Source organism: Cololabis saira, chromosome 8 (genome assembly GCF_033807715.1).
Source record: "Cololabis saira isolate AMF1-May2022 chromosome 8, fColSai1.1, whole genome shotgun sequence".
NCBI classification, from domain to species: Eukaryota; Metazoa; Chordata; class Actinopteri; order Beloniformes; family Belonidae; genus Cololabis; species Cololabis saira.
The window spans coordinates 1,094,877-1,108,307 of NC_084594.1; the positions used below are offsets into that span (position 1 = coordinate 1,094,877).

The 13,431-nt window shown below is 40.7% G+C and overlaps 1 protein-coding gene across 1 annotated transcript; it reads right to left on the reverse strand.

The window, feature by feature from the left end:
- Positions 1-4,572: 4,572 nt before the first annotated feature.
- LOC133449078 (E3 ubiquitin-protein ligase TRIM35-like) lies at positions 4,573-5,772 on the reverse strand. Its single transcript, XM_061728209.1, has one exon. It carries the CDS (start codon positions 5,770-5,772, stop codon positions 4,573-4,575), a length of 1,200 nt encoding a protein of 399 aa, XP_061584193.1.
- Between the last annotated feature and the right edge of the window lie 7,659 nt (positions 5,773-13,431).

The following is a 13,431-nucleotide window of genomic DNA, read 5'->3' on the forward strand; positions in this document are numbered from 1 at the left end:
TCTATTCCAACATAGATGTCTCCAGGATCTTTCCAGAACTAGAACATGAACATAAACATAAACCCCCGAGCAATTATTACATAAACCTGGACCAGGACCTGGATCATAAGGAGAAACCTGGACCAGGACCTGGATCATAAGGGGGGACCCTCCTGCCGAGGGCCAGACTGGGGAGTCGGGGACGTCAACAGCACAGCAGGCAGGTGGAAGCAGCAGCGGGATGACCAGACAGCCACACAGACATACACATCGGCTCATTCACCTGCTGCTGCTCTGTAGTTTTTGTGGTTAGTTAATCGCGGTAGTTTAGCTCAGATTGTGATTGGATCTCGAGACGGTTGCTGCTCGTGTTTCGGCCGGTTTTGTGTCTGTTCTGGTTTTATTTTTTATTTTTTCAGATTTCCAGTGCTCGGCGTCACCTCCATGTGTGTTCTCACGTCCTGGATTAGCAGCGGACGTCACCAGGACCACGGCTGGGTTTGGATTGGAGTGGAGAAGGAGTTCCCTCTCATTGGTCAGAGAGATGTGGGAATAAACATCCTACCTGTGTGAGAGGCTTTTCTGCTGTTGCTGCCAAAACTAAATACAGATCAGAACAAAATACAGATCAAAATTAAATACAGATCAAAACTAAACACAGATCAGAACTAAACATTGAATATGAACTGATCTGCAAGGGAAAGCAAGAACACACAAGTCACTGATAGAGTGGAACAGGAACGGAATAGTCATGTCATTATTTGCAATTTGCAGTACAAATAGGAGTTCATGTCTATTAATATATGTTCATAAAATAAGTTCTAAAAAAAAATAATACTCAGAGAAGAAGGCCTAGTTCAATTTCTACGTATTATTGTAAGTATCATAATTGTTGGTTGGTATTTGAATTGAAAAGTGCTATACAAATAAAGTTATATTATTATTATTATTTTATTATTCTAATTATTTCACAGTGTCACCGAATCATTTGCCAATACAAGCACTTTTGTTCATGTTCAATTAATAATACAATATAAAATTATAGTTGGGTTTTGTGTCTTATTATTAGTGGAGTAATGTTTGTACAATTATATACAATTAATTCTACCAATCTAGGTGGGAACCGTGTTTAATGTATTAACCATTAATATGTGTGCAGACAAGGTAAAAAAAAAAAAAAATGAAGCACATGTCCCACTATTGTCATGAAAAAAAATGTGCCAACTGGAACCAATCGTGCTGATGACTGTCACATTGTGTAGCCAATGAAATGCTGAAAACAACGATGTGCCGCTTCAGGGGGGAATAAAACCCACAACCAGGAAGTTCCTGCGTAAAGTGAAATCACTGCAGCGAATGAAACGTGCATCCGTGTTTTGACTCTTTCATATGCAAAGTTTAGCTTATGGTTTCAGTAACTTTTTTTCAGCAATATTGATAGTGAATCTGGACATACGATAGGATTCCTCTAAGTGTCAGCTTTCATTAGAGGCCAAAATTATGACTGTACATTGAAAGGATCAAGAGTTCTGCCCTTTTATCCAGGAATGTGACCTGGTTATCCAAGTGTCTTTTTATCTCCAAATGGCCATTTTTGGAAAGGTCTAGACATAATCTTACAGAAACATGTGTAAAATACTCATTTGTTGTGGTATTGTTATCAAATTTGAACTTGCACTAGATAAGGCTTCAGGCTGTGTCTCATTGTGTTTTCCAGCTAATAAGTAACAGATTCATCTGCAGAAATCTGGTTACAAAACAAATAAAAACCTTCTATTTCAGTGTGTTCAAACTTAGATTACTCAATTATAGTAGCAGTTACGGTGATTCTGACAGTTGGGGGGAAAACTTCAGAGTGTTACCTTTCAAAAGAGACCAGAACCATCCATGAACTTCAAACGGTTCAAGAACAGCTTTCAATTTACTTTGGGTTACTCTGTCTTCGCACTGAGCTTACTCAATCATTTTAATGAATATTTGAATAAAATTAAGATTGTCAGAATCTGCCGGGTTCTGTGTCTCTCACAAGTTTTAGTTTTTTGGCTACGAGCTACGGTTTGATCACAAATCGGAATGATTTAGACCTTCTCAAAAACCAAAATCTAGGTTTTCCTCACAGCCAAACCGTAAGGTTCTGAAGTTGAGGTTCTTGTTGCCGGGGCAACCAGAAGTCAGCTGCTGAGTCATTGCCTCAGCCAGAACTGGTCACATGACTCAGTCACTAAAGTCTTCATATACTTTAACCTGAAAAATGGAGACGCATAAAAGAGTCCTGGGAAGTCTGACCCCTGACCTTTGACCTTAGCCGAACCCGATTCCTCCAGCCTAACGGCCGCCACCATGGATTGGTGTTCTGCCAATTTCTGCTACCTGCCAAAAAATGCTACTTTGTGGTTCTCCGCACGTGCACAGTCGATTTTCAAAGTTTGATTGCCACGCTAAATTGATAATATGGGATGTTGAGTATTTGATCCTTCAAAATACACGACCCATGACATGAATTGCATTAAACTTTGTGAACATGATACGATCAAAAGAGAGAAAAAAACCCGAATTCTATCGCTTTATTTGATATTAATTCAGTCATTCGCCTTTATTTAACCAAGCAGGTCATTAAGAACTTTCTTATTTACAACGACGGCCTGGCAAGAGACAAAGAAGTGGTTTAGGGAGTAAAACACAGTAAAATTGTAGCTTTGCAAAAGTAGAAAACCATTAGGTAGCATTTTTTGGCAAAGCAGCAGAAATTGGCAGGACTAGTTCATCATGGTGGCGCACCCCCCCCCCCCCACACACACACACACACACACACATACAGTAAATAACCCACAGTAAACGCTATAACTTTTGAATGGTTTCACATAAAGAGTCATGGGTGGTGTCATCGGACTCGGTTTTGAGTACTTGACGTAATTGGTGCAAATTAGCCCCGCCCCTTCTTCTGATTGGTTGATATTCTATAGTCCCTATTTTTTGGCATAACTTTTGAATAGTTTGACATAGAAAGTCGTGGGTGGTGTCATCAGACTTAGTTTTGAGTCCTTCACCTTTATTGCTGAGAAATGCAGCATTGTACACAAATGGGCAGCATTTGCATTGTTTTTCTCCATTTTCCTTCTGCAATTCTTTTTCAATTTTTTGATCGTCTCATTTCTCCATGGTGGTATAGTTCTAGCTTTTAATGTATTATTTTTAAATGGAGCTGCAGCATCAATGGCTGACTTCAGTTTGCTGTTAAAATGATCACCAATAAAATCACACCATGCAGGTAAAAACTGCCCAGGAGTGTGATGTAAAATGTTGAGAAAATTTGCAGCCACTTCAGAAGTTTTATGACATTTCCTCAGAGTTCTCACTGGGGCTTCCCGTTGGATAAAACTGGTGATATTAAAAAATACACAATAGTGGTCTGACACAGCCAGGTGAACAACAGAGAACCCACCAGTCGATAGGCCAGAGGTTTGATCACATCTAAGGTGTGTCCACTGTTGTGGGTAGGCTGTGCCACATGTTGTTTAAAATTCATACTGTTAAGAAGATTTAAAAACTCATTTGTATAATAATCCCTGTTGTCATCGATGTGCAGGTTAAAATCACCAGTTATTAAAATGGTATTCGGAATATATTGATGTTAAAAATTCTGAAAACTCTTGAATAAAACAGGAAGGAGGCTTGGGTGGCCTGTAGACTGATACATAAAACAGGTGGATTGATACTGTGGTGGCAAAAATTGTTGTTCGTTCAATAAAGTGTTCAAAAAAGAATATCCTGACACGTCAACTTTCTTTCTTGAGTTTTAATGAAAAGAGAAACATTCATGAATGGAGTCACACAGTACAACAGATCAGACGAACAGTCAGTCCTGAGTGAGCTGAAGATGTTTAGAGACACGCTATCTTATAGTGGGCAGGCTGGGAACAACTAGACAAAATATTGCCCATGGCAACCGTGCTAGTCTCTGTGTCAAAGGAGCATGACCTCGCCAAGGAATGTTCACTTGAAAACAGGATTTGTGTAAACATTGTTATACCAAAATTTCCCATTACAATACAAACAAAATGATGCTCAAATGAAGAATAAATGTTTAAAGAAATTGTCTTAGTTACAATTGAGCTATTAACACATGTGAAGTCAGTTATCAGTTGTTATTGTTGTTATCTGGATAGTTGAAGATAATCAACATACTCCTGATCAAGATGTTTCCATTTATTTAATTTCATCCACAACCTTTATAAATCACTGCAAATCAATTAGCTCCAAATACCAAATATATGTATGTATGTATATATATATATATATATATATATATATATATATATATATATATATATATATATATATATATATATATATATATATATATATATATATATATATATGTCCAAAGTCAAAGTGAATTTCACCTCACCAAAAAAGGTAAATTATATTATTACGGCAGTTTTAAAAGAACATACATCTTTTATGTTTAAAAAATAAAAAGATTCAATATGTTTATTTTATTTCCCCCAACCACCAAGTTTTACCGGCAGCATTTAAGACTCTTCTTGTAGCAGTACCACATCTGACCAGGTGGGGTCTACTGGTGAGTGGGGGTCAATCAGAATCAGAATCAGAAGAAAAACCACGGGCAACTAAACCGGATGCCTGGGTCTGGGGCCCTCCGTTGTCGGACCTGCGCAGGTATCGCCCTGTTGGGGGGTTTCTTGTCACCTGGACCGTATAGGGTCTATTGTCTTGGAGTGGCACTTTCGTGCGGGCGGGTGCTCCCACCCCCCCGGGGAACCTCCTCCTCGGCAGCTCTGGCGACCCCCCGGGGAACCTCCTCCTCGGTTCCATCTCGTGAAAACTCCTCCTCACCAGCTCCTCCTCTGACGACCCCCGGGCAACCATCTCCTCTACAGGTTGCTCCTCTGCAGGGTAACTGTAGTCCACCATGTCCTTCATCTCATTCATGATGTTGAAGGTCAGGTTGCCCAGATGTTTGGCCACATCTATCAAAGCCCTTGGAACCGGCTCCGGGTCTTTCAGAACCGGGCCCTGCTTGACCCTCCGGGTCGCCACCTTGTGGTTGAGCAGCAGCGAGACATCTCCGGCTCTCAGCTCCGTCTCCGTCGCTCTGATCGTGTCTGAAAGAGCGTCCATGTCCCGGGTCAGCGCCTCCACCTTCTCCTTCACCAGCCGACTCTTCTGCTCCTCCTCCTCCTTCAGCGCCTTCACCCTCACCTTCTCTTCCTGATCCAGGAACTGGTGAAGCTTCTGAAACTGCTGCCGGATGTTGTTCTCAGTGTCCCGGGCCTGGACCGGGATGTAGTCTGCCGTGGAGATGCAGTCCCCCGTCACCTGCTGGAAGAGCGTCAGCTTCCTCCGGAGGGGTGTCAGGTCTCTCTGCAGCTTCTGCCGGAGATCCTGAGCCGCCTCGTCGATGGGGCTGAACTGGTGGTCTCTGTGAGTCCTGGAGTCCCGGCAGACCAAGCAGATCAGCTCCTGGTGGTTCAGACAGAAGATCTTGAGCTTCTCACCATGCAGGCTGCACATGTGCTCGGGCCCTGCTGCCGCCCGCCGCTCCCCGTCCTTCAGAAAGGCCTCGCACAGGTTCTTCAGTGCCAGGTTGCGAGGAGGGTCGGTGCTCGATGAATTCTTCTTGCAGAACGGACACGGTCGTGTTTCCTTGTCCGCCCACCACCTCTGGATGCATGCCCGGCAGAAGCTGTGGCTGCACGACAGGATGACCGGGTCTTTGAAAATGTTGTAGCAAACGGGACAAGAGAGGTCATTCTCCGAGCTAGAAGCCATGTTCTCTCCGGGCGACGCTGACGGTTCAGACTGTCAGGTACGTTCACTTCTGATGTCTGAGGGTGTTGTCAGTCAGCAATAAGGACCGACGGTTTCCTGGTTGAGTTGGAGTGCAAACTCCAGTGTGTGTGTGCCTTATCTCACTTTACAACACTACTCCAGCGTGAACAAGCTTTTTCACATCACTGATTATTTTATCTTTACAGCTTCTGTGTTCAAAGGTTGCAGAACATTGATCCACTCAACCGTTGGTCACGTGATTAAAACTGGAGCTCAAATTCTGAAACAGAAAACCTCACTGACCACTAGGGACCAGATCCAGACCTTACAGTTCCTTCACCTATAACTCTATCCCTCTAGTCAGAGGAAGTGCAGGTCCAGATCCGGACCCTTGTGGTTGGTTCTGCAGGTCCAGATCCGGACCTTTGTGGTCGGTTCTTCAGGTCCAGATCCGGACCCTTGTGGTCGGTTCTTCAGGTCCAGATCCGGACCTTTGTGGTCGGTTCTGCAGGTCCAGATCCGGACCCTTGTGGTCGGTTCTTCAGGTCCAGATCCGGACCCTTGTGGTCGGTTCTTCAGGTCCAGATCCGGACCCTTGTGGTCGGTTCTGCAGGTCCAGATCCGGACCCTTGTGGTCGGTTCTTCAGGACCAGATCCGGACCCTTGTGGTCGGTTCTGCAGGTCCAGATCCGGACCCTTGTGGTCGGTTCTGCAGGTCCAGATCCGGACCCTTGTGGTCGGTTCTGCAGGTCCAGATCCGGACCCTTGTGGTCGGTTCTGCAGGTCCAGATCCGGACCCTTGTGGTCGGTTCTGCAGGTCCAGATCCGGACCCTTGTGGTCGGTTCTGCAGGTCCAGATTCGGACCCTTGTGGTCGGTTCTGCAGGTCCAGATCCGGACCCTTGTGGTCGGTTCTGCAGGTCCAGATCCGGACCCTTGTGGTCGGATCTGCAGGTCTGGTTGCTTCCACGTAGGAGCTCAAGCTGAACACATTCATGTTGTGTTTGCAGAGGTTTGTCCTCATGGACAACCCCACCAACCTCTACACCAGGGGTGTCCAACCAGTCAGAGACTCAGAGCCACAATCGGTTACTGTGTTACTGCAAAGAGCCACATCAACTACCCATGATCCTTCACTTCATCAACTACCCATGATCCCTCACTCCCTGCTCTCTCTGAGACACAAAAATACCATTAGAAAACGGAAAGGTGGAATCCTGCAATCTGATTGGTTGTTAACTGTGGTATAATGATCTGATTGGTTGTTAACTGTGGTATAATGATCTGATTGGTTGTTAACTGTGGTATAATGATCTGATTGGTTGTTAACTGTGGTATAATGATCTGATTGGTTGTTAACTGTGGTATAATGATCTGATTGGTTGTTAACTGTGGTATAATGATCTGATTGGTTGTTAACTGTGGTATAATGATCTGATTGGTTGTTAACTGTGGTATATTGATCTGATTGGTTGTTAACTGTGGTATAATGATCTGATTGGTTGTTAACTGTGGTATATTGATCTGATTGGTTGTTAACTGTGGTATAATGATCTGATTGGTTGTTAACTGTGGTATAATGATCTGATTGGTTGTTAACTGTGGTATAATGATCTGATTGGTTGTTAACTGTGGTAAAATGATCTGATTGGTTGTTAACTGTGCTATAATGAGCTTATACCACGGCTTCTATTCTAAAGTCTCATCACAGCAGATCATTCCACGTCAGGGAAGCAACAATGTTTCCATGACAACAACCAACTGGTACAGATTCATGACGGTTACAGCAGGTAGCAAAAAGTAGCTCGTTTAATTTTTTATTTTTGTTAACAATTAATTAGGCATGTTGATGGTAATCTTTGATCTCCGGGGAGGAGCTAACGATGGATGGATGGATTGAGGAGTTCCTGTTTCCGACATGTAGAGCTACATCTGGAGATGTTTGACCAACTGGAGAAGGAGAGAAGTGACTAATACAGTTAAACAGACCAGGTGGGCAGTGAGGGGCTTTGAAGATGGTGCAAAGCCGAAGAACTCCCCTCAGCTGTGATATAATGAGCGTATACCATGGCCTGCTGTGATGTATTGCTTAAATATTAATATTTAATTTATATTATATTTATATTATATTAATATTATTATTATTATTATGTGTCTGCTTTTCTGTCTGATCTTTCAAAGCGACATTAGCACGGCGAGTGCCACAGCGACCAACTTGTGCCACTGAAGATTTGAAGCCTTGAAATGCGCTAATGATGCCTGACATCTGAGGCAGAATGGCTTGCCATTACGTTCAACAAAAAAAAAAAAAACTCCCCCACTCTGTTAAAACGTCCTGTGTTCATATTCATATTTTCGTTTGGCCGTGTATTTTTTCCCTACCATTTTGAGAGTGGATTTTTTTTTGTTATTTGTGTCACAAATGCAAAATTCAACACGAGCGCACGCGCAGCTGTATAGTTCAACGAGGCGACCCTTCCCTTGTACCGCGACGCAGGTTTGATTCCAGTCACAGATATTTTGCCTCCACTTCCTACGTGTCTGTCTTTCACTGCACCTATCAAATAAAGTCGCAAGAGCTGCATGACACCGGACAAAGGGCTCGCGAGCCGAGGGTTGGACACCCCTGCTCTACACCATCATCCATCCAGATCTGCCGGCGTCCAACGGCATCATCCACATCATTGACAAGCCTGTCATGAACACACCTGGCGGGCTGCTGCGTGACGGCCAGGTGAGTTCAAGGGTCACTTCCATCAACACGAAAATCCACAAACAGTCAAACATTTAACTTGAACAGATTTTGAGGAGATTTGTCGCTTGACTTAGTCCGTCTCTCTTTTACCAAGTTTGCAGACAAGACAATTGGAGAAATCCTGACTTTGGATGAAAAGTACAACCACTTCCTGTTTTTGGTGGACGTGAGTATCCGGTCCTGGTTTGTGTGAAGACGTTGAGGTATGCGAGACTCTGTAGCCAGCATGTCGATTAGTTTACCCTTTTACAGTTTTACAATGTCATCATCTAAAGTTTTGTGTTTAGATGTTTCCACTGTGTGATTTAATTCAAACTCCACCTGCCAACGTTCTCCATCTGACCCACATGAGCCTTTTGAAGAAACTGCCAACTAGATAAGATGTTAAGAGTGAGATAACACGCAGCAGTCACGCAGGAGCCGTTCCTAATGATGTGTGGTGACAGTGGGCTGTTGTGCAACAAAGGGAGTGCTGGTTCAGTTATTAAAGAGTTATTAATAATTGTCTCATGATAGTTAATAATGAATAAAGAAGATGACTCATCCAAATGAATCGATCAAAACGGGACACCACTTGACTTATCAGGAAATAATAACTAAACAACAAAATCAATCAGATTTGGCACAAAATAGGTAACGTGTTCCCACTCCTGTAAAAGTCGCCCAAAACTCCTATCCAAGTTAAACCCAAAGTGAATTGAAAGCTGTTCTTGAACCATTTGAAGTACATAGAAAGTTCTGGTCTCTTTTGAAAGGAAACACTCTGAAGTTCTTCCCCCAACTGTCAGAATCACTGTAACTGCTACTGTAATTCAGTAATCTCAGTTTGAACACACTGAAATAGAAGGTTTTTATTTCAGCCGGAAATGTGTTTTGTAACCAGATGTTGCAGATGAATCTGTTACTTATTGCTTTTAAAACACACCGAGACCACAGCCTGAAGTCTTATCTAGTGCAAGTTCAAATTTGATAACAATACCACATAAAATGAGTATTTTACACATGTTTTTGTAAGACTATGGCCGTTTCCGAATTCGCATACTGTACTACAAGTATACACTGATTTGGCCAAAGTGTAGTAAGTAGTATGCTGTATGTGAACAGAAGGAAATCTGCAGTGTGCGAAAAATACCCGGATGTTTTACTGATTTGGAAAAAAATCCTCAGCATGCTTCAGACCGGTCCACCTCGCTTACTTTATCCCAGAATGCAATGCGGCCTCGGCTGGGCAGCACTCTTTTCTTTTTTTTCTCAAAGCTTTATTGAGAAAACAGCTGCAATCGGACAGTGATGTGATGTGAAGGCAGAAAGGACTAACTGCACCGTGGAGAGGGAGAAGGAGGAATATAAATATAAGTAACTTTAATATATAACCTTTTTAATTCAATTTAGTGTAAGGACAACAATTAAATTGTGGGTTAGGTTTTTGTTAGTTATCTTAGCGTGCTTGCTACATAAATAAAAGTGAACTAAGTGTTATGACAACGTTATATATCGGTAGTTCATTGTCTTTTCTTTTTTTTTTTTTTTTTTTTTCGTGATAAGATAATCACTTTATTTTTTTTTTTTTTTTTTTTTTTTTTATATTTATTGTTTTTCCTTTTACAAAGCATTTTTATAAAATAACAACATGAACATGGGGTGTTTTCTGTCACAATTTACAGCAAAGTAATTAACCAATCAAGTACAAAAGAAACTTAAACAAAATAAGGACGTTTCAGAGAGATGTACATTTTCCATTGCTTCCAGATGTCGTTGAATTTTGATTGCTGGAGCCTCATTGAAAAAGTGATTCTTTCCATTACATACAGATCATAAATAATATCATACCATTCATCTATAGATGGGGCGTCTGGCTTGAGCCCTTTCTTTGTAATTGCTTTCCTTGCTGCTAGACTCAGTATTCCCAATATATATCTATTTTTCACATTTGCATTAGCCGAGTGTACCAGCCCAAATAGAAGTTCGTCCCATTTAAATGTAATGTCAGTTCCAAATACAATTACTAGTTCTGAATATACCTTGCGCCAGAATATATTTATTTTTGGACAAGCCCAGAACAAATGATAGTGATTTGCTTCCTGAGAACTACACAACCTCCAACAGCTAGAAGATCCTGTATGGTGGCCATGCTGAGCAGGTGTAATGAAATATCTGGTGAGACACTTCCAGCCGAAAGATCTCCATGAGTTTGAGCATGATATCCTCCACTGAAATTCACAGTATTTAATCCAGGTATCTTCTGAAAGGCAGCTGTTGGTTTCCCTGTCCCATTTTTGTTTTATATATGTGGTATTCACTTTTTTCATTTCCTGCAGGCCTCTATAGAGTCTAGAGATGACTTTAAGCTTGGAGTCTGTTCTATACGCACTGATAAATACTTTTAATAAACTGTTGTCAAATGTCTTTTGACTTTTTAATATAGTGCTGTTTAGATGGTGGCGTACCTGAAGAAATCTAAAAAAGTCACTATTATTGAGACCATGTAGTCTTTTCAACTCCTCAAAGCTCTTCAGTGTTGTCTGTTTGAACAAAGTACAATATGAGGAGAGACCCCGGCTAACCCATCCCCTATAGTTGGCATCCATCTTATTTGGGGCAAAGTCAAGATCGTAGCAGCACCATTTCAAAATCTTTACCTCTTCTAACATATCATTTCTAGTGATAACGTTTAACCATGTTTTCAGTGATAAGTTGATCCATTTATTTCCTGTTTCCATCAAACTTTTAATTTGTCTTTTATCTCCTATTCTTGCTTGAATTGGCATCGTCCCCGATATGTTTTCCTCGATTTCCTTCCATCTTGCCTTGTAATCTGAGACGCACCAACAGAAAAGGATCCTTAGCTGGGCCGATACATAATAATCTTTTAGGCAGGGAAGAGCCAGTCCACCCTTATTTTTTGATAATTGAAGAGTTTGGAACCTTATTCTCGGTTTTTTCCCCTGCCAAATATAACGTGACAATAATTTATCCCATTCATTGAATTGTTTATCATTAATTTCAATTGGGAGGGTCTGAAATAGATATAATATCCTTGGCAAGATGTTCATTTTTACCGATTCAATTCGAGATTCAAAACTTAATATTGGAATGAGATTCCATCTTTTCATGTCTTCTTTTAATTTCTTATTCAATAGATCAAAATTTAAGTTGTATAAGTTTGATACATTTTTTGGGATGTTTACTCCCAGATACTTCATATGCTCCAGATCCCATTTCAGTTGAATCTTAGAAGTAATGTTTTGGCTAGGTTTGTAATTGAAGTTTAGTACTTGGGTCTTTTGAATGTTAAGTTTATAGCCTGAGACCGAGCCAAAAGCATCTAAGAATGATAGTAGCTTCAAAATTGAGTTTTCGGGGTTTGACAGACTAATTAAAACGTCATCAGCAAATAAAGAAATCTTGTATTCTTGGTCTAATATTTTTATTCCAGTAATATTATTGTTCTGAGTAATCCCCTGACTTAACGGTTCAATAAACAATGCAAACAACAATGGGCTCAATGGGCAGCCCTGTCTGGTCCCTCTTTCCAGGCCAAATTGGTTTGAAATTGATCCATTTATTTTTACTCTAGCTTTCGGTTTATTATATAGTGCTTTAATAGTTTTAATAAAAATTTGATGAAATCCAAATTTGTCCAATAGTCGAAATAGGAACTCCAAATTAACCTGATCAAAAGCCTTCTCGGCATCAAGACTTAAAATTACTGCCTGGAGTTTATTTTTGTTTATCTCATCAATCACATGAAGCGTTCGGCGAATGCTATCTTGGGTCTGTCTTTGCTGTATAAAACCTGTTTGATCTAGACTTATTATCTGAGGAAGAATATTTTCAATTCTTTTAGCCAAAATGTGGGTAAAGATCTTATAGTCTTGGTTCAAAACACTTATCGGCCGATAGTTTCCACAGTCTAACTTGTCTTTACCCTCTTTTGGTATCACGGAGATCACTGCTTCTTTCCAAGAGACAGGAACAATGCCAGTTTTAAGCACATGGTTGTATGTGGTTTTCATTCTAGGGGTGAGTAAGTCCTTCATCTCTTTGTACCACTCTGCTGGAAATCCGTCTGGCCCTGACGCTTTGTTTATCTTTGAATGTGATATTGCCCTTTTAATTTCTTCATCTGTAATTTCCCCAATTAGAATCTTGTTTTGTTCTTCAGTCACTTTGGGTAATTTTATGAGTTTTATAAAATCTTCCATCTCTTTTTCGTCTGTTTTGGGTTGGGTATATAGATTTGTGTAGAATGTTTCAAAGGTTTGTTGGATATCTTTTATTTTGTAGTGTGTAGAGTTAGTAATGTGGTCCCTTATTTTATGAATTGTATTTTCTGCCTGTTGCTTTTTTAATTTGTAAGCTAATAATTTAGCTGATTTATTTCCGGTTTCATAGTATTTTTGTTTTAGAAAGGTTAATTTTTTTTTAATATCATTCGAGTAAATTTCATTCAATTCGTTTTTTTTCTTACTCATTTCCATTTTTACTCCTGGATTTAATGTCTTTTTATGTGCGTTCTCTAATTTTCCCAGTTCCGACTGTAGCTGTTCAATTTTTGCCTTTCCCTTTTTTTTCAAATTCGAGCAGTAGCCTATTAGTTTTCCCCTTAGAACCACTTTGCAAGCATCCCAAAGAGTCTGTGGGGAAACTTCTCCGTTGTCGTTTTCATCAAAATATTGCTTTATGTCTGTTCTTATTTGTTCCCGCATTGGATCTAGAATCCCTGTATTCAGGCTCCAAATTGTCCTCTTTTTTTCGGTGTCTAATGTTATATTTAAGTAGACTGGTGCATGATCAGATAGATCCATAGTCCCAATATTACAATTTGTAACCCTGTAAATGTCCCTTTGATACATAAGGTAATAATCAAGCCTAGAATAAATCAAATGTGGGTGAGAAAAAAAG